The sequence below is a fragment of the Colossoma macropomum genome, unplaced genomic scaffold (genome assembly GCF_904425465.1).
Source record: "Colossoma macropomum unplaced genomic scaffold, Colossoma_macropomum, whole genome shotgun sequence".
Lineage (NCBI taxonomy): Eukaryota > Metazoa > Chordata > Actinopteri > Characiformes > Serrasalmidae > Colossoma > Colossoma macropomum.
The window spans coordinates 20,446,725-20,468,067 of NW_023494802.1; the positions used below are offsets into that span (position 1 = coordinate 20,446,725).

At 41.7% G+C, this 21,343-nt stretch overlaps 1 protein-coding gene across 1 annotated transcript in view; it reads left to right on the top strand.

Moving 5' to 3' along the window:
- The window catches only part of pdzrn3a (PDZ domain containing RING finger 3a), a 49,763-nt gene extending 35,141 nt beyond the window's left edge, over nt 1–14,622 (top strand). Inside the window, exons 4-10 of the mRNA XM_036591490.1 lie at nt 3,642–3,907; nt 8,955–9,045; nt 9,187–9,285; nt 9,383–9,445; nt 9,539–9,640; nt 11,271–11,384; nt 13,140–14,622. Coding sequence (XP_036447383.1) covers nt 3,642–3,907; nt 8,955–9,045; nt 9,187–9,285; nt 9,383–9,445; nt 9,539–9,640; nt 11,271–11,384; nt 13,140–14,612 — 2,208 coding nt within the window. The 3' untranslated portion in view covers nt 14,613–14,622. The remainder of the gene's footprint in view (nt 1–3,641; nt 3,908–8,954; nt 9,046–9,186; nt 9,286–9,382; nt 9,446–9,538; nt 9,641–11,270; nt 11,385–13,139) is intronic.
- Nucleotides 14,623–21,343: the final 6,721 nt, after the last annotated feature.

Genomic DNA, 21,343 nt, shown 5'->3' on the forward strand with positions numbered 1-21,343 from the left:
AATCTGCCAAAACAGGCAGCCGATTGAACTGCTCGGTCCCTGAGGACATTACGTTTGGGTTTTGAGTTTCACAGTAAATTGATAAGTAAGATCTTTTCCCATTAGCCTTAACTGGCAGGAATCCATCTCTCAGTGCTGCATTCAAAGGCTTTTACATGCCTGATTAATGCCAAGTCAAGCACAAACTCGTGTACTTGCTTGACTAAGAGTGACGTAGCTTCTGTTAAATGATATGTCGATTAGGCTGAAATACAGTCCAGCCAACTAGCTGTAACTTCAGCCAAGCTAATCGGTCGTCCTCTTGATCTCTTACAAGCATTAAGCCTTTAGTTTAGCCTATCGACCATTCTAGCGAATTAGTTCGTACTGTGGTCCCACCGATAAAAAAATATTCAAAATTGACTTTTAAGACCTTCGATATTTACAAGGATTATGTGACGGTCAGTTTAGACCTAAGGCATTAATAAAGATATCGTATCTCGCATCTCCAAAATGGTAACTTTACAGGAGAAGGAAAAAACCTGCCCCACTTTTAATGTAAGTCAATGGAACCAGACTTTTTTCAAAGTCATTTTGGGTCGTTTCTTTTAGTCCATTCATCATGAAATTTATAGACAATGTAAAGGACAACAGGTATTTTCAAATTTTGTCAAAAACTAAAAAAAAAGTCAAAAATGGAGATACGAGGTTTTATTGAATCATCATTAATGGTGTACTTTCTATTGGGAGGTGGCTGTCCCAAACTCTAATACTTAAAGGGTTTTTTGTATTTTTTCACTGTTGTTTTTTAAAAGATCTTTTTAAAAATTTCTTTTAAAGTGAAGTTTTGTCCTCGTGAGACCTGGTGATTCATTTTTGTTCTCTGAGGGGGGCATGAGTCCCAAAAGGATATCTCAAAAACCATATAAGCTTCAGTGCTGAAACCTGGTGTGCCTTGTAGAGACGTCCTGGTCTTTCCAATGATATATGATTTGTTGGGTGTGTCATTCGCAGCAGGAGTTCTGTCTTTTCAAAACAGCCGCCATCTCAGCAACCACACTTTGTGGGTGCAAGAGAAGTAAGTAGTTGAAAAATAAGCATTTATGATGTTTTAACACAGTTGTGGCATCAGCCGTTTTTTATGGAGTGGTCTGCTGGGGCAGCAGCATCTCAACTGCGGACAGGAAGAGACTTGACAGACTCAGTAAGAGGGCCAGCTCTGTCCTGGGAAGCCCCCTAGACCCAGGGCAGGCGGTGGGAGACAGGAGGGTGTTAGCCAGACTAGCATCCATGCTGGAGAACAGCTCCCACCCCATGACTGAGACTCTGACAGCACCTGGCAGCTCCTTCAGTGACCGGCTGCTTCACCCCAAGGAGGCCATCGCAGGTCCTTCCTGCTGCTGTTAGACTAGACAACCAGCAATGGTCCCAGTAGAACCTCCTCCACCCCCCATTAGACCTCACACACCTACAGAACATACACTGTGAATTCATCACCATTTCCTGTGTGCAATATTAACTAAACTCCATGTGCAATATTTTAAAATAACTCTATAATGTAAAGATTTTTTGCTTTTTCTACTTATAATGTTTATATTGTAACTCCTCACCATCACACGTGTAACATAAACCAGTAACTTGTGCAAAACTCTGTGAAATTCAGGTAAAATATCCTTACAGTGTAAATATTTTAGCTTTTATTTATTTAAAATCCTTTCCATTAATTTTCTTGAAGGATAGAGTTTATATTTATATCTTATTTTTCACTTTTAGTACTATATATAAATATCGCTGCTGTCGGAAGAAAACCCCATTTTTGACATTTTTCACTTTTTGACATAATTTGAAAATGCCTGTCGCCCTTTACATCGTCTGTAAATTTCATGATGAATGGACCAAAAGAAACGGATCAAAATGACTTGGCAAAAATTCTGGTTCCATTGACTTACATTAAAAGTAAAGTAGGTTTTTTAATTCTCCTGTAAAGTTACCATTTTGGAGATAGAAGGTTTTTTTCCAACAGCAGCGATATTTTGTCTGTAAAGTAACAAGTAACAAACAGTAAATCCTTGTTCAGTAATTAATAAGGTTAATAAATTGCTTGTTTATTCTGTTCTTGTTACTCTTTTATTGAGTGTCTTGCTCTCCCTTTGCTGCTGTAACACTGAGAATTTCCCCATTGTGGGATTAATAAAGGATTATCTTATCTTAAAGCCCATAGTTGATCTGTTTTAGGTAGAAAAATGTTTGAGCTCATTTTCAAAGCAATTTTTATTGATATGCATAAAAGTTTAACCGTCTAACAGTATACGTTTTTTGATGTCCTCTGTGTTGACACTGGAACTAAATGTGTTTTTAGATGAAATTCATGGTATCACAGGTGATAGGAAATTGACTGAGGCAGAGAAAAGTAAAGGATGTTCCCCCCTCCTGATCCAGTTTGGGTTAGAAGCAATAACACGTAAGCTTAACAGTTAAATACATTACTGTGGTATTACTGGATCTAATTTTTGGTTCTTTTTGGTCCTAATTTTTTTGTACTGCCAGTATTTTAAATTTTACTCTTACTGCTAAATGAACAACTAGAATAAGTGTATGCAGGCATTTAAGCTCAGGACCTGAGCTTTATTTAATTTCCTAATTTATTAGAATTTATTAGTCCTTTTACACAACTGTACACTTAAAAATGAAAACATGAAAAATAAATTAATTCTCTTCCGTCTCCATTTATACCTACGGTTCATCCCTACCGTGGAACAGTTTGCTGCTAAATGACACCCAAAGCTGAACTGACTGGGTGTCCTGGAGTTACTTTGATCAGTACATTGATGATCGGGACTTTGGTCTGATGCAGTCAGTATAGGAAACAAGAAATATGACATCAACATAATTACGTAAAAAATAAATAAAAAGTGTTTTGAATTTTTTTTTTTTCAGCCAATAGACTCCTTTCATCCTAGAATTACTGAAATTCTCAAACTTTAATTTTTCTGGGTCTCAGGAGGATATGATAAGTTTTATTTAAAAAACTTTTAGTCCATAACTGGGGCCTTATTTTAGCCATCACCTTTCAGAGCAGGAAGTGAGGCTGCATCCCTGTCCCTCATGGCCACATGGTGAGCAGTTAGATCCCATTGTTCTGAAGTAAATGTGTCCCAAAGCCCAACGTCTGACAATCAGTGTGTAACATTAAGAATTGTCACTACTGAAATGAATAAACTAAACCTTTTTTGTGTCCTAATGAAAAATATTGTGATATTTTGTGTGTACAACTGTTTGTTAGTCTTGTACTGGCTGGGGTTTTTGAGTTATGGTCAAAATTGTCTTTACTGAAACAGTCACTACCGAAACTTGAGGTAGAGTTTCAGTAGCATTATGCTTGTATTGGTAGTGACAACATGGAACGTTTAATGATCTCTTTTAGTAAAACGAACATAATCAAGGCATAAAGTCACTCAGAGCAGTAGATTTTAGTCCAATGTCCGAGTCAGTAGGTCTCTTAATACAAGCCGTAATTTGGTCACAACTGAATTGAGCTTTTTATTTGAAAATGTCATATGTCAGATGTCAAAATGAGTGTCATTCTAACAAAATACTTGTTTTTTGAATCTCTGTCTGTCTGTCTGCCCCCCCACCCCTACCCTCTGTCTCCATGTGCGAAGGCAAATGGAAGGGAACTCTCTTTGGCCACACATGATGAAGCAGTGGAGGCTTTCCTGATGGCCAGAGACCCTGTTGAGATTGAAATTCTGCGCAGGGTTGCCCCCAGTAAGGCTTCCGTCACTCCACCGTCAGGTGCCAGAGGGGTGGACAGCAGTACGCAGACAGATATAACTCTGGAGCACATAAAGGCGACGGCCAGTTTAACCTCTTGTACAACACCTTCATGCACGGCCGTGATGGACAAATACAGATACCTGCGTACAGAGTAAGTCACCTCCATTTCTCAGGGAAGTGTTTTGTAAGTGTGACTGTGTGCCACAGGGTGGAATCAGTCAACTGAAAGAGCTGAATTGTGTACTGATTTTTGAGATAAGAGGAGCCAACAAGTGATATGAAACTCATATTGACCTTAAAACACAAACAAAAACACGAACATAAATGTCAACATTGCAAATAAATGTTACTTCTTGTCTGGTCCTACTTATGTACTTATTAAAGTGTCTAAGCACTTTGTGGGTTTGGCCACAAGATTAGTACTGTGCACTGTGTCATGAAGCTTTGAGTAATGAACCTTTTTACGACACAGGAGGAAAGTACGACGACGTTTTAGGGCCACTGTTAATAAAAATAGTAGACTTAGAGAAAAAAGTCGTAATATTTTGAGGATAAAGTCACATTTTGAGAATAAAGTCGTAACATTTCGAGAATAAAGTCGTAATATTTTGAGAATAAAGTCGCAATATTTCGAGAATAAAGTCATAATATTTTGAGAAAAAAGTCGCAATATTTTGAGAAAAAAGTCGTAATTTTTGAGAATAAAGTCGTAATATTTTGAGAAAAAAGTTGTAATATTTTGAGGATAAAGTCGTAATATTTTGAGAATGAAGTCGTAATATTTTGAGAATAAAGTCGTAATATTTTGAGGATAAAGTTGTAATATTTCGAGAATAAAGTCGTAATATTTTGAGGATAAAGTTGTAATATTTAGAGAATAAAGTCGTAATATTTTGAGGATAAAGTTGTAATATTTAGAGAATAAAGTCATAATATTTTGAGGATAAAGTTGTAATATTTCGAGAAAAAAGTCGTAACATTTCGAGAAAAAATCCGTAGAATTACGACATTAAAGTGGCATTAATCCCAGGAAAGGTCTCAATATTGTGGCCAAAGGCTTTGCAAAGTGAAGGCAGCACCTCCTCGTGTTAAATGAGGGGCGGTGAGTTGGTGGAGTTCTACTTTCATATGGATTCACCCATAAAGAAACACTCAGTCTCCCTGTCTCTCCTGCACATCAGCACCAGCCTGTTATTAGTATAAGAACCGGCTGAAACGGCTGAGCAGGAAACTGTGTTTCTCTAGAATAAAGAGCCCGACGGACTCGGAGGAAACTGTCTGTCTGTGTTGAAGGAGAATCTCAGGCAGGGTCGTCTACACGGCTATCGGGGGCTACATCTCCCCCCATTCAAAGAGGGCATGAAGAAATATTACGACTATTTTTCTCGAAATATTACGACTTTATTCTCAAAGTCTACTATTTTTATTTTTATTAACAGCGGCCCTAAAACGCTGCCATCATTAGTAATGTATTTCACGAGACACACATCAGTTTAAACCATGAGCGCAGACTGTCTCCGTCAGGAAGTGCTCTGCTGGACTCTGCTGATCATTGTAATTTGTGGCATTCCACATACGTGTGTTGCCAACAGGGGAGTTGCAGGACGTCCTCTGATGGACAAACAACACTCACGGCATGGTTGAAGGACGCCTCCCGCCTCTCTATTTCTTTTTTAGCTGTCATTCATCAGTTGTTATAAACACTGATACCATTTTATCTACAATTAGCTCATATCGGCCAATAATATCGGCACTCCGATTTAACCGCCGGGCTCTAATTAAGAGACAACAAAAACAGACGATGTAAGTGCCACATGTAAATCTACTGTAGACCTTTCTGTTGGATCTCTGATGCGTGAACTATTGATGCAGCGACACACAGCTGGCCAAGAAACAAGCAAACAGGCAGCTATCATTTTTTTGGCTCCCTAAAATGGAGAACTGGGCATAAAAAGACCCATGAATTGCTGAGTATCACATACCCTTGAATTAAAGCTGCTCTCTACACTCTAAATTCATGACAGTTCTTTCATTTTAAAACTAATTTACCAAAAAGCCAAAACAACACAGATTGTGCTGCTGTCTGATTACTGATTCTCTGTATGCACTTGAAGTTAAAAGGAATGTCTGTGACTTTATTGTACAGCTTTTTAGCTTCATTAGGTGTGATGTAAAATATTCATGACATGTCTTGGCATTAGACTGCATGGGGTGAGACGTCGTGCTCTCCCCTAACTGGGTCGTATTAGTATGCATGAGTCTGATATTTTGGACTAATCAGACGATCAGTTTGAAGTAGGACAGTAACTTCCATCGTTTGATTCAGCTCTCTCAGCTGGATTTAGACAGACAGACAAAGCTTCTTTGCTGTCTCACTTTCAAGTGTCGTTATTTGATTGGAGCCTGTTTGAAGTTTTCCTCGTTTCTACAAATGCTGGTTGAAGCATAAAAGAAACAAGTAAACTAAGAAATGATCTGTTACATTAGTTTTTATGGGTTTATGCACCACTATAGTACACATTTTATCCAGATTATCATTATCGCCTCAATTACTTCCGTTAATGAGTGCGTATACGTGCACTCAGTAATCCGATCATAATTGGATTTCTGCAGTTATCCAATTATTCAAATGTAAACACCATACTCCGATCTAGAAATCTGATAAAGAGGCTGGATTTTAGCTCAGTAATCAGATTTCTCAGTGCATGTGAACTCTTACTCTGATTTCTTTCGGATTTCTCAGTCTGCGCATGTGCGAGATCAGACGGTGGATGTCGCGAGACGCAGCAAAACACTGTTGAAGTGGCGCTGAAACCAAACACGAAATAAAGGAGTTTTACGTTAAGTTTACGTCACGTCTTCTGTGAGTTTATTGGATGGTTCCAAAGCAGAAATCTGATTACTGTCTGACTCATGTAGACTTGGAGTTTCTCCATTATCTGATTATTCAAGTGCATGTAAACGTGTTGATCGGATTACTGACAAAATCTGATTTTCTGCAGTTATCGGATTATTGAGTGCATGTAAACACACTCACTGATTCAGACCTTCAGTTTTGCCTCACTCAGTGCAGGATGACAGCTTTCACTTACAAAGTTCTGGATATCTGGTTTTCAAAACATGTTTCTACACCTCCGAAGTTCAGTCTTCTCATAATCCAGAATCTCAATTACAATTTTAGAGTCATCAGTCCATTAAATCGTAATCCACATCACCCACCTCCATTTTTGTGTTCTAGTTTTCCTTTTCTCAGGAGCAGCTTTTTGACAGACGTAAAGGAAGGAAGAAAGGAAGGAAGGAAGGTAGACGTAAAGGAAGGAAGGCAGGCGTAAAGGAAGGAAGGCAGGCGTAAAGGAAGGAAGGAAGGAAGGAAGGCAGACGTAAAGGAAGGAAGGCAGGCATAAAGGAAGGAAGGCAGGCGTAAAGGAAGGAAGGAAGGCAGGCATAAAGGAAGGAAGGCAGGCGTAAAGGAAGGAAGACGTAAAGGAAGGAAGAAAGGAAGGAAGGAAGGCAGACGTAAAGGAAGGAAGGCAGGCATAAAGGAAGGAAGGCAGGCATAAAGGAAGGAAGGAAGGCAGGCATAAAGGAAGGAAGGCAGACGTAAAGGAAGGAAGGCAGGCATAAATGAAGGAAGGCAGACGTAAAGGAAGGAAGGCAGACGTAAAGAAAGGAAGGAAGGAAGGCAGATGTAAAGGAAGGAAGGCAGGCATAAGGGAAGGAAGGCAGACGTAAAGGAAGGAAGGCAGGCATAAAGGAAGGAAGGCAGACGTAAAGGAAGGAAGGCAGGCGTAAAGGAAGGAAGGCAGGCATAAAGGAAGGAAGGCAGACGTAAAGGAAGGAAGGCAGACATAAAGGAAGGAAGGAAGGTGTAAAGAAAGAATGTATTTTCTGACCTTCACAGTGGAAGGATGGACAGAAACACCTGTGGATGTTTTGAGATCTGAAGCAGCTTGATTTTCTCCTCTCTCTCAGAGATGAAAGTCAGGGACCCATGAAGATGTCTGGATATCTAGTTTCCAAAACATAGTTTGTGTGGAAAGTCTTACAGCGGTTAACTGCTGGTAACCAGGAGAATTTAAATGATTCAATCCAAGAACTTTTGTTTGGCATTAATTCTTTTCTGCGCCTTTGATCTGCGTGTGCTCCTAACACTATATCACTGTTGTTGGGAGAAAACCTTGTATCTCCAAAATGGTAACTTTACAGGAGAAGGAAAAAACCTACTTTACTTTTAATGTAAGTCAATGGAACCAGAATTTTTTCCAAGTCATTTTGGGTTGTTTCTTTTGGTCCATTCATCACAAAATTTACAGACAATGTGAAGGACAACAGGCATTTTCAAATTAGGTCAAAAACTGAAAAATGACAAAAATGGAGATACAAGGTTTCCTTCTGATAGCAGCGATATGTTACCGTCTAGCCCATCTGCACCCCCTCCACATTTTGAGAAATGCGATAAAAAGTTGATCACAAAAATGCATTGTTAATAAACAGGGGGGGCTTGATGTCAACCCTGATTCATAATGATACTAGAGCACTCAGTGAAACACCATCTGTAGGATTAGGTAGTGATACTATAGAATTAAAATTCAGTAAGGCCTCAAGCGAAGGTCCAGAACATCATGTCTAACTTGCATCATGACTCAGTGCCATATACTGTTTACTGAAGTAGCCTAGTAGGTATATCAACATCTTATACAGTCAACAACTGAATATCAAATCAAATAAAGTACAGTTCAGTCATATTTCAACAATATTTACTGTCAGTTTTCTCTTTTTAGAGCAAACAATGTGAAATAACTTCCCTCTGACTCACTTTCTTCTCTGACTGCTGTTTCTCGCCTCGTCCCTCCCCTGTGTGTGCGTCACTCACTCGAGTCTCAGTGCTCATCGTAATGCACAGATCTGATTGGCTGAGTAGCATCACATGACATTTACAACGCATGCGATTGGTCTGTGAGTCTCCCGGGCCGCTAAATCGGTACCGTAAAGGCTAGAAAAGCTATGGCATTTAAAATAGACCACCCCGTCAAAATGAAATAATTCTCCATAGTTTATCGGGTAGAGGTCCAGGTCCGCATAGGACAGCGTCTGGATCCGGACTCGGACCGCGGTCCGCCTATTAGTGACCTCTGCTATAGAGCTTTGGCCTGAAACATTGTGCAGTTCTGTATTAATATCTGAATTTCTGATTGCAGAAGTGAGGTAGCTGGCTATGGGTCACTATACCCCAGTGGCTTCTTTGAGGACACACCAAAAGACCCTGCAAGAGAAGATCTTGAGTATGAGGTACTTCTTAAGCATGAGCACCCAAACATGTTCCTCTGCCGCCTAATAAGAGAGCAACCGAACTCCATCCGTCTCGGAGTTAAAAGTAAGATCATTAAAGAAAAGTTCAGTTAAAGGACAAATTCTTTGCCTTGTCTTCAGGAGGTGCATCTGCAGAGAGTGACCGCTCAGGACAAGCTCGGCCTGACGTTATGCTACAAGACTGACGATGAAGAGGAGACTGGTATTTATGTGAGTGAGGTGAGAATCGAAAATGGACTTTCTTATTCTATTTGAATGAATCCTGAAGTTTTCTAATCATCTGAACATCAATCACCTAAAACACTGTTTCCCTTAGATTGATCCAAAGAGCATTGCAGCGAAGGATGGCAGGGTGAGAGAAGGTGACCGAATTATTCAGGTATCATTTTTCCCCAGTTTGCTGACTTTTTGTCGGTTATTATGGAAGATGTTCTTGGCAGAACTCATATTGCACATTGCTTCTGGTTTCAAGATCAATGGAGTAGAGATACAGAACCATGAGGAAGCCTTGGCTGTGCTGTCAAAGGGAAATATGAGGAATGTACGCCTCCTACTGGCTCGACCTGAAGTCCAGGTTTGTGTTCTACTGCATTTAACCACACTGAGACCCTGTTTACACCTGGTCGTTTCATGCCTCGAGTCACAAGGATCAACTTCTTATCTGAATAGGGATTATGCACATAAAAATGCAAGTGTAAACAGACCTGAGATGCGTTAAAAACATTTTAATCCGATTAGCAATCAGTCGAACCACTTCAAAAGATTTATTTCACCACATGTTAACATGCAAGTGTTCATACAGTACATTTACATTTACGGCATTTGGCAGACGCTCTTATCCAGAGAGACTTTCAGTTTGACCATTTTACACAGGTGGGCGAAGGTATTGTTAGGAGTCTTGTCCAGGGACTCTTAGCCCAATCCCTTTTCTTCTTTTTACCTCTACCCCTTGTTTTCGAGTGTCACCCTAACCCCTTGGAACTGAGTTACAAGGAGTAGTGGTTGAAATCTTGCCCTACGAAATGGGACCCTCAAATAAAAAAAAAAAACATCACTTCATTAACAGCTACTAGTGCTGCTCTGTAGGCGACCCTGCCAGTCTGCAGTGACAGCAGAGGAGGGTTCAGCAACCTCACTGCTGGGCTCGCTGATGGACCCTCACAGAGCAGGTACTATTTGGGTGGTGGATCATTCTCAGCACTGCAGTAACACTGACGTGGTGGTGGTGTGTTAGCGTGTGTTGTGCTGGTCTGAGTGGATCAGACACAGCAGTGCTGCTGGAGTTTTTAAACACTGTGTCCACTCACTGTCCACTCTATTAGACACTCCTACCTTGTCAGTCCACCTTGTAGATGTAAAGTCAGAGACGATAGCTCATCTGCTGCTGCACAGTTTGTGTTGGTCATCCTCTAGTCCTTCATCAGTGGTCACAGGACGATGCCCACAGGACGCTGGTGGCTGGATATTTTTGGTTGGTGGACTATTCTCAGTCCAGCAGCCACACTGAGGTGTTTAAAAACTCTAGCAGCACTGCTGTGACTGATCCACTCAGACCAGCACAACACACACTAACACACCACCACCACGTCAGTGTTACTGCAGTGCTGAGAATGATCCACCACCCAAACAGTACCTGCTCTGTGAGGGTCCATGGGGGTCCTGACCACTGAAGAACAGGGTAAAAGGGGGCTAACAAAGTATCAGAGAAACAGATGGACTACAGTCTGTAACTGTAGAACTACAAAGTGCACCTATATAGTAAGTGGAGCTGATAAAATGGACAATGAGCGTAGAAACAAGGAGGTGGTCATGATGTTATGCCTGACCGGTGTATCTCCAAGATGAACATGTGCAAAGGTGTCTCTTTGAAGGGAAACATAATGACAGGGACAGCTTTGTGAACCATTTGTTGGGAGGCGAGGTTTGAAGATTAGAAGGATGGAGGAGTTAAAGTGCCGTTATACTTACAGGTTGATGGCTTCTGTGTAACGTTCTGATACGTATAAGTCACCTGCTTTTTTATGACACTGAAAAATGAGTGGTCTTTTCACAAAATGCATTAAAAACTTGTCAGGATACAGTTTAGAAACAGGTCACATGAAAAGACCAGGTGTAACAGGATCTGAGAGACCAAAGGATGATCATTGCCTACTTTCACTGATTAACAGCACAGAGTGATATTAGCTTCCTTTGTGTGTGTTCAGGATGATGAGTGGTTGGAGGAAGACAGCCACGGTTTCCTTGATGACTTACACATAGGCGTGCTGGAGCAGCAGCACTGCCAGGCGATGCAGTTCACTGCCAGCATGCTTCACCAGGTATGCCAAAACAGCAGGTATCTGCTTTCAAATGGCAAAGTACTACAGGTGCCTTTTAGCATTAGAATTAAGATTTTTCTTCTGTTCTTTACTAACAGCAGTTTCCAAATTCACGTTTCTTGTGGGAGAGAAAATGGCATGTGAAAATACCTTGAATAAGACATTAGCACTGTCACAGCGTGACACCAGTTGGCACAGAAAAGACATTCTTTGTTGAATAAAACTGTCTACAGTCACATCTTGGTTTATTGGGTGTGTTGAACTCAGTTCCTCATCCCTTACAACGTGTCACTCAAGTGTCCTTGTATTCCAACTAGGGCTGGGCGATATGGCCAAAATTGTTATCACGATAAAACTTTTTATATCGATATCGATACATATCACGATAAAAATCAAATCGTTAATTCTTTTACATTTGAAGGCTGATTTTTTGCTCCTGAAGTGGTTAATTTGCTGTTTTAAAGTATTCTGTATGGTCAGAACAGGACAAACACTTGGCAAACAGTGGAACATTTCACTGATCTGTCAGTGGACAGTGGGAGAAAGTGTCTGGTCAGCTGTTTTTACCAGCTGGAAAAGCACGGCCGCAATTTTTGTAATAGTCATAATTTAAGAAAGAAAACATTATTTTAGCTGTCTGGTGACGAGCGCTAAACTGTTCAGTTTATCAGCAATGTCAGCTTAATACGAACAGCAAACATTAGCTGGCTCGGTAGGTCAATGAGGGATCACACTGCCTTACCGCCATCACTCCTACCACATCAATGTCAGAGAACAGCACAGCATTCAAACACCAGCTAGGAGACGTCTGGATTCCTCTGTTCTGTCATAGTAGTTTGAGGGCTGAACCGCAGTATATCTGACGCTCGCTGTGTAAAAGCATTAACTGCAGTGTGATTCTCTCACACCAGACAAACAGAGTCCTCCTTTTAGGTACATTTAAACTGAAATCACTGCTTTTTTTGTCTTGTTTGATCTATAGTAACATCAGTTCTCTGTGCTGTGTGAGTGACACAACAACAGCACTGCTTCAAGTTAGCCAGCTGCTAAAACAGCTAGCCTGGGAAGCTAGCATTCTCTCACTCTCCAATGCCTCACAGCATCCTCAGTTTACTTTTGTTTAAATCAAGGCTGTAATTTGCATGAACCACTTCTTTCTTTCACTTTTGTTGTTTGTGAATGCACTAATACTAAAATATGACTGAGCGCTGTAACAGTGCTTTAGTTGTGAGGAGCAGACGTGATTTAACGCTGCTGAAGCTGTTAGGATGTACTGAAAGAGGTGAGTTCACTGTAGGACAGTTCAGTTACACTTATCTCCTCACTCACACTCGGTCACAGGAGAACAGATCGTCGATCGCTCCACTCAAACAGGGAATATATAACTCCACGTTTCGGACATCGCTAAAGTATATTTGGTGACTCATTTAACTCCTTGCCCTCCCACTATAATCATGTCGAAAAACTCCTAAGTGTGCCCTCTTGTGGCAACAGCAGAGTAGTGTACGTGGGACATGTAAGTGCGAGAATATGGTCTATTATATCGAACATTTCTATCGAGGAAAGTTATATCGCAATAATTATTGTTATCGTTTTATCACCCAGCCCTATTTCTAACAGTTCAAATATGGGTAACAAAGTAAATATCGTGCTTTCCTTAAAAACCTTTCTACCAAATTGTCATATACAGAGCAGTACGATTGTCATAATAGCTACCTTTAATGCATTGTACTCACAGTTTTCTCATCCATCCAGAGAGGACATGAAGAAGACGGAGGTACTACAGACACAGCTACCGTTCTCTCAAACCCCCACGAGAAAGATAGTGGTGTGGGTCGTACCGACGAGAGCACCCGCAACGATGAGAGCTCAGAGCAGGAGAACCTGGGAGATGACCACACTTCCACCTCTGACACTCTTCCAAGATCTGGCAAGAGGTGTAGCTACAGCCTGGACGTTCCAGGCAGCGAGTCATTCCTCTCTGCTGATGGCGGCGAGTTCTCGAGCATACCTGAAATTGAGTGCGAACGCTTCCGTGAGCTGCTTGAGCTAAAATGTCTGGCGAACGAAAACAGTCCCTTGATGATTTTAGGAGAAAGTGCCAGGTCGTTTGGGAACAGGATTAACTTGGACTGTGAAGAACAAGAGATTCAGATGCTCAATGAGGAGCTGAGGAACATTGAGCTGGAGTGCCTGAGCATCATACGGTCGCACAGGTTGCAGCAGGAGATCCAAAGGCAGCAACCAAGTGGGGATTCTAGAGACCAGGAGAGCTGCACCATTAAAACCAGCGCAGTTGAAGGCCTGAAGCGGTACAGCATCACTACGGAGGTACTCGAGCAAATAGACAGCTCTAGCGCCTACAACACTGGAGAGAGCTGTCGCAGTTCGTCTCTCGCTCTTGAGCTGCCTTCAGACGTTGATTTATCCAAGTTTATGCAGAATGGTGGCGGAGGTGCCGTCATACACCGACAGAGGCCTATCACAGAAGCCTCTAAGCTTACGCTGTCCCCTATTCAGGAGACGAGTCCAAAGAAGAGTCTCTCTACTCTAACAGAGCCTGAGGCAACCAAACAGGGGAAGGAAAAGGAGCAGGGAAAAGGACACTCAAAGAGTTCTCCTCCTCTTCCACCATACAGACAGATCGCCCATATCCCAGCGCATGCCCAGCACTACCAGAGCTACATGCAGCTAATCCAGCAGAAGTCAGCTGTGGAGTACGGCCAGAGCGAAGTGAGTTTGGTCAGCCTGTGTCGGACCCCCCAGAGCACTTCCGCGGACTCCAAGCCCAAAATGGAGTGGAAGGTGAAAATCCGAAGCGACGGAACACGCTACATCACCAAGCGGCCCGCCAGGGAGCAGCTCCTGAGGGAGAGGGCCCTTCGCGTCCGAGAGGAACGCCGTGGAATGACCACAGACGACGACGCCGCAAGCGAGCTGAAGATGGGACGCTACTGGAGCAAGGAGGAGCGCAAGCAGCATGCCGTACGCGCCAAAGAGCAGCGCCAGCGCAGGGAGTTAATAAAGCAGAGCCGCACGGTCAGCACGAACGAGCACGAAAGACGGGCAGATGATATCATTCAGCTCAGCCACAGGAAGATGATGAAGAAGAGGAACAAGAAGATCTTGGACAGCTGGATGACCATTCAGGAGCTGTTGACCCACGGCGCAAAGTCACCAGATGGAACGCGGCTGTACAATCCCCTCCTCTCAGTAACCACAGTGTAAGGGTATTTACTAAAGCTGCACGATATCTTGTTTGTTAATGGTTATATAATTATATTATAAGACTGGCCTTTGTGGTGCTCATATCACAGAAAGCTGCAATATGCAAATGAGACTGAAAAGATTTGATATTTTACTGTGGTTTGAGCAATCAGACAAACCGTATGTGTTCCAGGTAAGTGTCTGATGATATAGGATGTTAATGTGATCGAACACAAATTAATTTGATATTTAATCCTGACACATTGAGGATTCAGCAGGGCAGTTTAATGTATTATAAGGCAGCGGTGCCCAATCCTGGTCCAGGAGATCTACCAGTAGCTCCAACCTTAATCTAACACACTGATCCAGGTAATTAAGGCCTTCAGGGGCATCTGACTATGTGAGCCAGGTGTAATAATAACAATAATAATAATAATTTATATAGCACCTTTCTCAAACCCAAGTACGCTTTACAAAAGATAAAAAAATAACAAAATACATAATCAACAATAAATAAAACAACACAGTACACACACACCTCTACATTTCCAACAGCTGGCGAGGGGGGATTGCAGTGTCCACAGTATAGAGTCACTTATCTAGTCCAAAAAGGAGTCTTTAGCTGGGGGAAAGTCACTCCATGACTATGGTGCGTCACACAGACAGGTCCAGGCAGCCTCCAGGCAGCCTCATAGCTGCAGTGCAGCGTCACCCAGGAGGTCAGCCCAGGCAGCAATGTAGCTGCGATGTAGCGACGCTTAGGCAGCCGGCCCGAGAGGCCTCGTAGCCACGGTGTAGCGCTGCTCATGCAGCCAAACAATACCAGTCCAGGCAGCCCACAGCTGCAGTGCAGCGTCATCCAAGCAGCCAGTCCAGCAGCCACGTATCTGCGATGTCACGTCGATCAGGTCCCCGGTTCAGGCAGCCTCATAGCCACAGTACAGCATCACTCAAGCGGCTGGTCCAGGCCGCACCAGAGCTGTGATGTAGCATTACCAAAATAGCCAATCCAAGAAGCCTCTGAGCCACGGTTGGAAAATCGCTCATGGCCACGATCTCGATGGAATGATGGCAAACTCCTCAGTCAGCAGGGAAACATCAAAACATTCACACAAACAAAACAAAACAAACAAAAAAGGTGTGTTGGATCTGAACTCTCCAGGGTGGTAGATCTCCAGGACCAGGATGAGCACCTCTGTATATCGCAGTTGCAGTATCTAGCAATATAATTGCAGTATGGAATTTCAGCTATATTGTGCACAGTAAAGGATTAGTTTACTGTGTAAATTTGCAGGTCAGCCCTGGTGACGTCTTGGGTCATTAAAGAGGTCATCTTGTCCAGGATTTGGAGAGAACTACAGTAGTAGTGTGCAAAAATGAGATTCATTTATTTGATTTCCAGTCAAAATGGTGAAAGTACAACTTATTCATTTTTCAGCCTCAGGAAAAAATCAGAAAACGTACATTTTACTGAATTTTACACAAAAGCCTCAACCAAATTTAATATCAGATGTGTCTGTATTTATTCTGTCCACTGTTCGCCTTCCATTCTACCAGCTTGCATTGTTTTTAAAAGATTTGCCTTCAGTTTCTCAAAGAAATCTGCAGGGATATTTTTTCACAGCTTCAAAGTCGGTTCTTAGTAGTTGGTTGCGTTTTCACGATCCAAGTGATTCCAAACACATTCAGTGAAGTTGAAGTCTGGACTCTGGGGAGGTCAGTCCATTGTTCCGAGAACTCCAGCAGCTTCTTTGTTCTTTTTTGTCTATTTCCTTTTCTCAGAAACAGCTTCTTGACTAAATGGCGCAGGATGAGGTTTTAGTCAGCACACCAACACTGAGCGCGTTTACATGCACTTAATAATCCGATAACGGCAGAAAATCAGATTTTGTCAGTAATCCAGTCAGCATGTTTACAAGCACTTGAGTAATCAGATAATGGGGAAACTCTGGGTCTACATGAGTCAGGCAGTAATCAGATTTCTGCTTTGCAACCAGCCAATAAACTGTTTTTTTAAAACATCAAGTCCCATTAGCTGAAAATATGAACATGAGATGTGAAGCAAGAGTGGAGACTGATTGTCTCTTGGTTTTGGTGATGCTCCTGGTCTTGCACGGTTATCAGATCCCATTTTTGTGTCTTTTAATAATTGTTTTAACTCCAGTTTTTGAAAGTCATGTTTTTCACTAATTTTCCCTTCCTTATGTAAGAGGATTATCTTATATCCAGTCTCTTCAGAATATAAAAAAATCTCCTGAAAATGAATAACTTGTACTCACAGTCATTTTAACTGGAGTTTAAATAAACGAAGGGGGGCTCTGACTTTGGCACAGTACTCCGTGTTTCTTTCCTGACATAACAATTTACTCATATAACCTGCTAAAATGGTGTCTGGTATGTAGTCACTACTTCAAATCAAGTGGTCTGACAACAGGATTGAAGTATTTTTATTGAAGATTAAACTTTGGCATATTTACAGCCAAAGGAAGCTCAAGGCCACATGTTCCCTGCAGCTTCCAACCATCAAATAATTGCTGAACCACTGTGATAACTCACCTCATACGACGCCCTGAGGTTTGTTTGTGTGCGAAATTCACCAGCGAAGTTCTGCATCACTGCTTTTTCCAACATGGCTGCTTTTGTTGTGTCTTCCAAATTCACAGCTTATGAATATTCACTGTGTTTATATGCAAATAAGACCAGGGCTTTTGCAAACATAATGAAATTAAACAATGTCTTTTATTCTGGGGTGGCTTGTACATCTGAGTGTTTAGAGAAGGCATTTCTAGAACATTGGAATTCAGCTTGAAATGTCTGTTTAAATATTTATGTTAAAATGAAAAAAGATGATTTTAACTGTGAAACTTGCAACTACAGCATTTGTGAATTCCTGATACTGTACATGCATATAATCGAGCATATAAACGTTGCGTATTTTCTATCACTGCTGTCCTGCAATTTTAATCAGAGAGATGTTTTTGCCTCAAATTCATTTAATTGTGACATAAGAGGAGGTTGGTGGTCTTGTCCAGGTAAAACCTGCATTTACAGTGAACCTTAGTCTTAGGAAGGACTGCTCATCACTCACCCATCAGAAATATTGTGCTATGACCAGCAGTGGACACCAGGACTGCCTGTCCTGCACAATTTCACATTTCTCTGCTCAAACCCACCCAGTCCACCTCAGAAAGCTTTTAATAATTGGCTGCTGATTTGAAAACAAATAGAGCAGTATATCCCAAATACCGGACAGAGAGCCTCATTTGAGAAACAGGGCGATTCAAAAAGATTCACCCGATTTCAAAGTGATTTATTTCACTTGTAAATCATTACAGATCAGTGCAGTGAACTGTAAATGGTTTAAATGAGCATAAAGTTTATTATGTAATTGTACAAGGTCTCAGTATGAACCTCCTCCAGCTGTACAGACAACATCAACACCATAGTCAGATTCATCCCATACTGGATTGAGCATGGCGGGTGTCGCTGCACTCACGGCTCTTTCAGTGCGATTTCGGAGATCATCCAGTGTTGTGGAACCAACGCCGAACGCTCTGAGCTGTTGGAGCTTCACTGCCCACGAAAATCACACTGCACAGTTATGACGGATTCACTCTTATTGAAGTGGAGAACGCAGAACGCTTTCTGCTCAGGGGTCTCATCTCCTCTCAGACTGAAGGGAGCCGTCTTCCACTGACAGTCAGAAACTCTATGACCCACCTCTTTCAATTGGATTGTGATTGGTTCCTCGGCGCCTCACGGTCGTACAGATATGGCGCTTTGAAATCGGATGAATCTTTTTGAATCACTGTATTTCTAAGACGTTTAACTAGCTGACTTTAAGCCTAAAGCCTAAGCCACAGCACTGCTGTGTCTGATCTACTCTTACCAGCACAACACACACTAACACACCACCACCACGTCAGTGTTACTGCAGTGCTGAGAATGATCCACCACCCAAATAGTACCTGCTCTGTGAGGGTCCATGGGGGTCCTGACCACTGAAGAACAGGGTAAAAGGGGGCTAACAAAGTATCAGAGAAACAGATGGACTACAGTCTGTAACTGTAGAACTACAAAGTGCACCTATATAGTAAGTGGAGCTGATAAAATGGACAATGAGTGTAGAAACAAGGAGAGGGTCATAATGTTAGGCCTGATCGGTGTATATCGACCCTGATTCGGGAGACGGCCCCCAGGTTTCTGTTCTTATGTCTGTCACCTTTTCCATTACTAATAGCTGTTTGCTGCAGAGTCTTGATCTACTTAATTAATCTACTTATAATGAGCTGCTGGACACATGAACATCGTCAGAAGTCCTGATCTTACAGCACAAAATGCAGAACCCACTTTGTTTTACGCTGTGCTGTTAGACGGTTTCGGAGGTTTGTCATTCATGTCGTCCTGCCGCACTTTCAAAATTCTTCACTTGCAGTTTTGCTGCGGAAAATCAGCTCAAAAAATTCCTCTCTTGTTTTAAGGACAGTGAAACATCTCTGCGGTTTCCTCGCTCTGACACAGTTCATCAGGGAAATATCACAAAGCCCTTCATGATGTCTGGTGGAGTAAAACAGTGACATGAAATTCTGGAGTGTATGGACAGAACCACTGGCCTAGATCCCTTACACTAAAGCCACACTGACCAAATAGTGCAGAACAATGTTTTGGTCAATAACACATCACTGAGTGTGTTTACATGCACTTAATAATCTGATAACTGCAGAAAATCAGATTTTGTCAGTAATCCAATCAGCACGTTTACCTGCGAAGATGAAGAATTTTTGTTAACACTTTACTGTTGCGTGCTGTTCATAAGGCTACATGACACCTATGTACGCTTCTCATAGCAACTGACATAGCCCTACATAACTGCTTATAAATGCTTATTTCAACATGCATCATCTGTCATAAAGACTACTTTAGCTAACTTTGATCAAAATTGGCAAACGTAACCTTTATAGCGAATGACGCTTATTGGAACAAGCATTTATAAACTGTTGGATTGTGTCAGTAGTCATGACAACCTTATGTAGGTGTCATGTAGCTTTATTAACAGCACCCTACAGTAAAGTGTTACCGAATATTTAAATCCTTTATTTCGTGTTCGGTTTTGGCGCTGCTCGCTTAATTCCGGTACCGCCGTCTGTTCTTAGACTGAGCAATCGGAAAGAAATCAGAGTAAGAGCTCACATGCACCAAGAAACCTGATTACTGAGCTAAAATCCAGCTCTCTTTAATCGGATTTATTAATCGGATTTCTAGATCGGAGTATGGTGTTTACATGACCATTTGAAACACCGGATAACTGCAGAAATCTGATTATGATCGGATTATCGAGTGCATGTAAACGCGCTCCTCTGTAGAATGACCTCTAAAACAAAGACTTAAGTGACTGAGTTGCAAAATGCATTTGATTCTTAATATCCGGGCACAAATGAAGCAAAGCCACCATTTTAAAACGTTAACATTTATTGCTTTATATGAATACTGTATTGAAAGCTCGGGCATTCAGTTCACAGAGAAATCATAAAATTTTGTACTTTTCACAAAAGCCGTGAGCACTTCATTACGACCTACAAAATCTACTTTACAGAAATTTAAAAACCTCTAAATATCAAAAAGGAGCCGTGGAAATGGGTACAGGCGTGTCAGCCTGTACGTCCGTCATCTCGGATATTGAAGAGAGAAAGAAATGAGAGGAGAGAGAGAAAGTGGGGAGTGTTAATGAGTGGATCATTGACCATATGAACAACTGTCTTTGCTGGGAAAACAATGATCTGAAAAGCTTATTAGAAACAGCAAATAAGGACTGTGCAATAGTGGTTTAACACAGACGTACGATTAACAAGAATGTCTCACTATTTTAAATTACCTACATTCGGAACCGACCGCATGGTTCTCTAATGCAGGGGTAATTACAGTCTATTTACCAGCACCAGAAAAACTCAAAACAAAAAAACAGAAATAACGACAGCAAAGACAAAATTTTAAAAAACAAATAAACTCCTGATGCTACTGTGCACATTACCACAGGCTAGCCCCACTTCCATTCACAGATGATGTTCAAAAAATCATTGAAAATAAGAAGAAGAGGGAGGCCCAATCCCATTTCACCCCTCACCCCTACCACTGAGCCCTTAGCCCTCCGTTCTAGTGTCTAGGGGTAGGGTGTCCCGATTCTTGTCGAGATAGAGGGGGAGGGTGAAGTGTTGGGCTACATGACCCTCCAAACGGAGGTTTTTCAGAGACTCCAAACAGAGAGATATGGGAAAAAAAGAAAAAGATGCAAGATGGAGAAAAAGAGACCAAAGAAACCCACAAATGTGAGAATTTTCTCTGTTAAAAAAATCACAATAACCACCATATTATCTTAGTTTAATGTTGTTTCAGTGTATTATGGTGGTTTTCTTCGTAGCAAGCATAAAAAAAAGCTCCAGAATGTAACTGCTGCACTGTTTAAGGTGGAACAGGAAAAATCGAACAAGAAGCTGGTGAATATCTGACTTTAGCTTCATATCACTGAAGAATTAGGGGTGGGTGATAATAAATAATTGCCCCCCTCTTTGAAGGCATATGATCCCTAAATGTAACTAAAGCCCAGCAGTGAGGAGCTGAACTTTACCCTCCTCTGCTGTCACTGCAGACTGGCAGGGTAACTCAGTTCCAAGGGGTTAAGGTGACCTTCGAAAACAAGGGGTAGGCGTAAAAAGAATAAATGGGATTGGGCCGGAACGTAGAGCGATACAAATTTT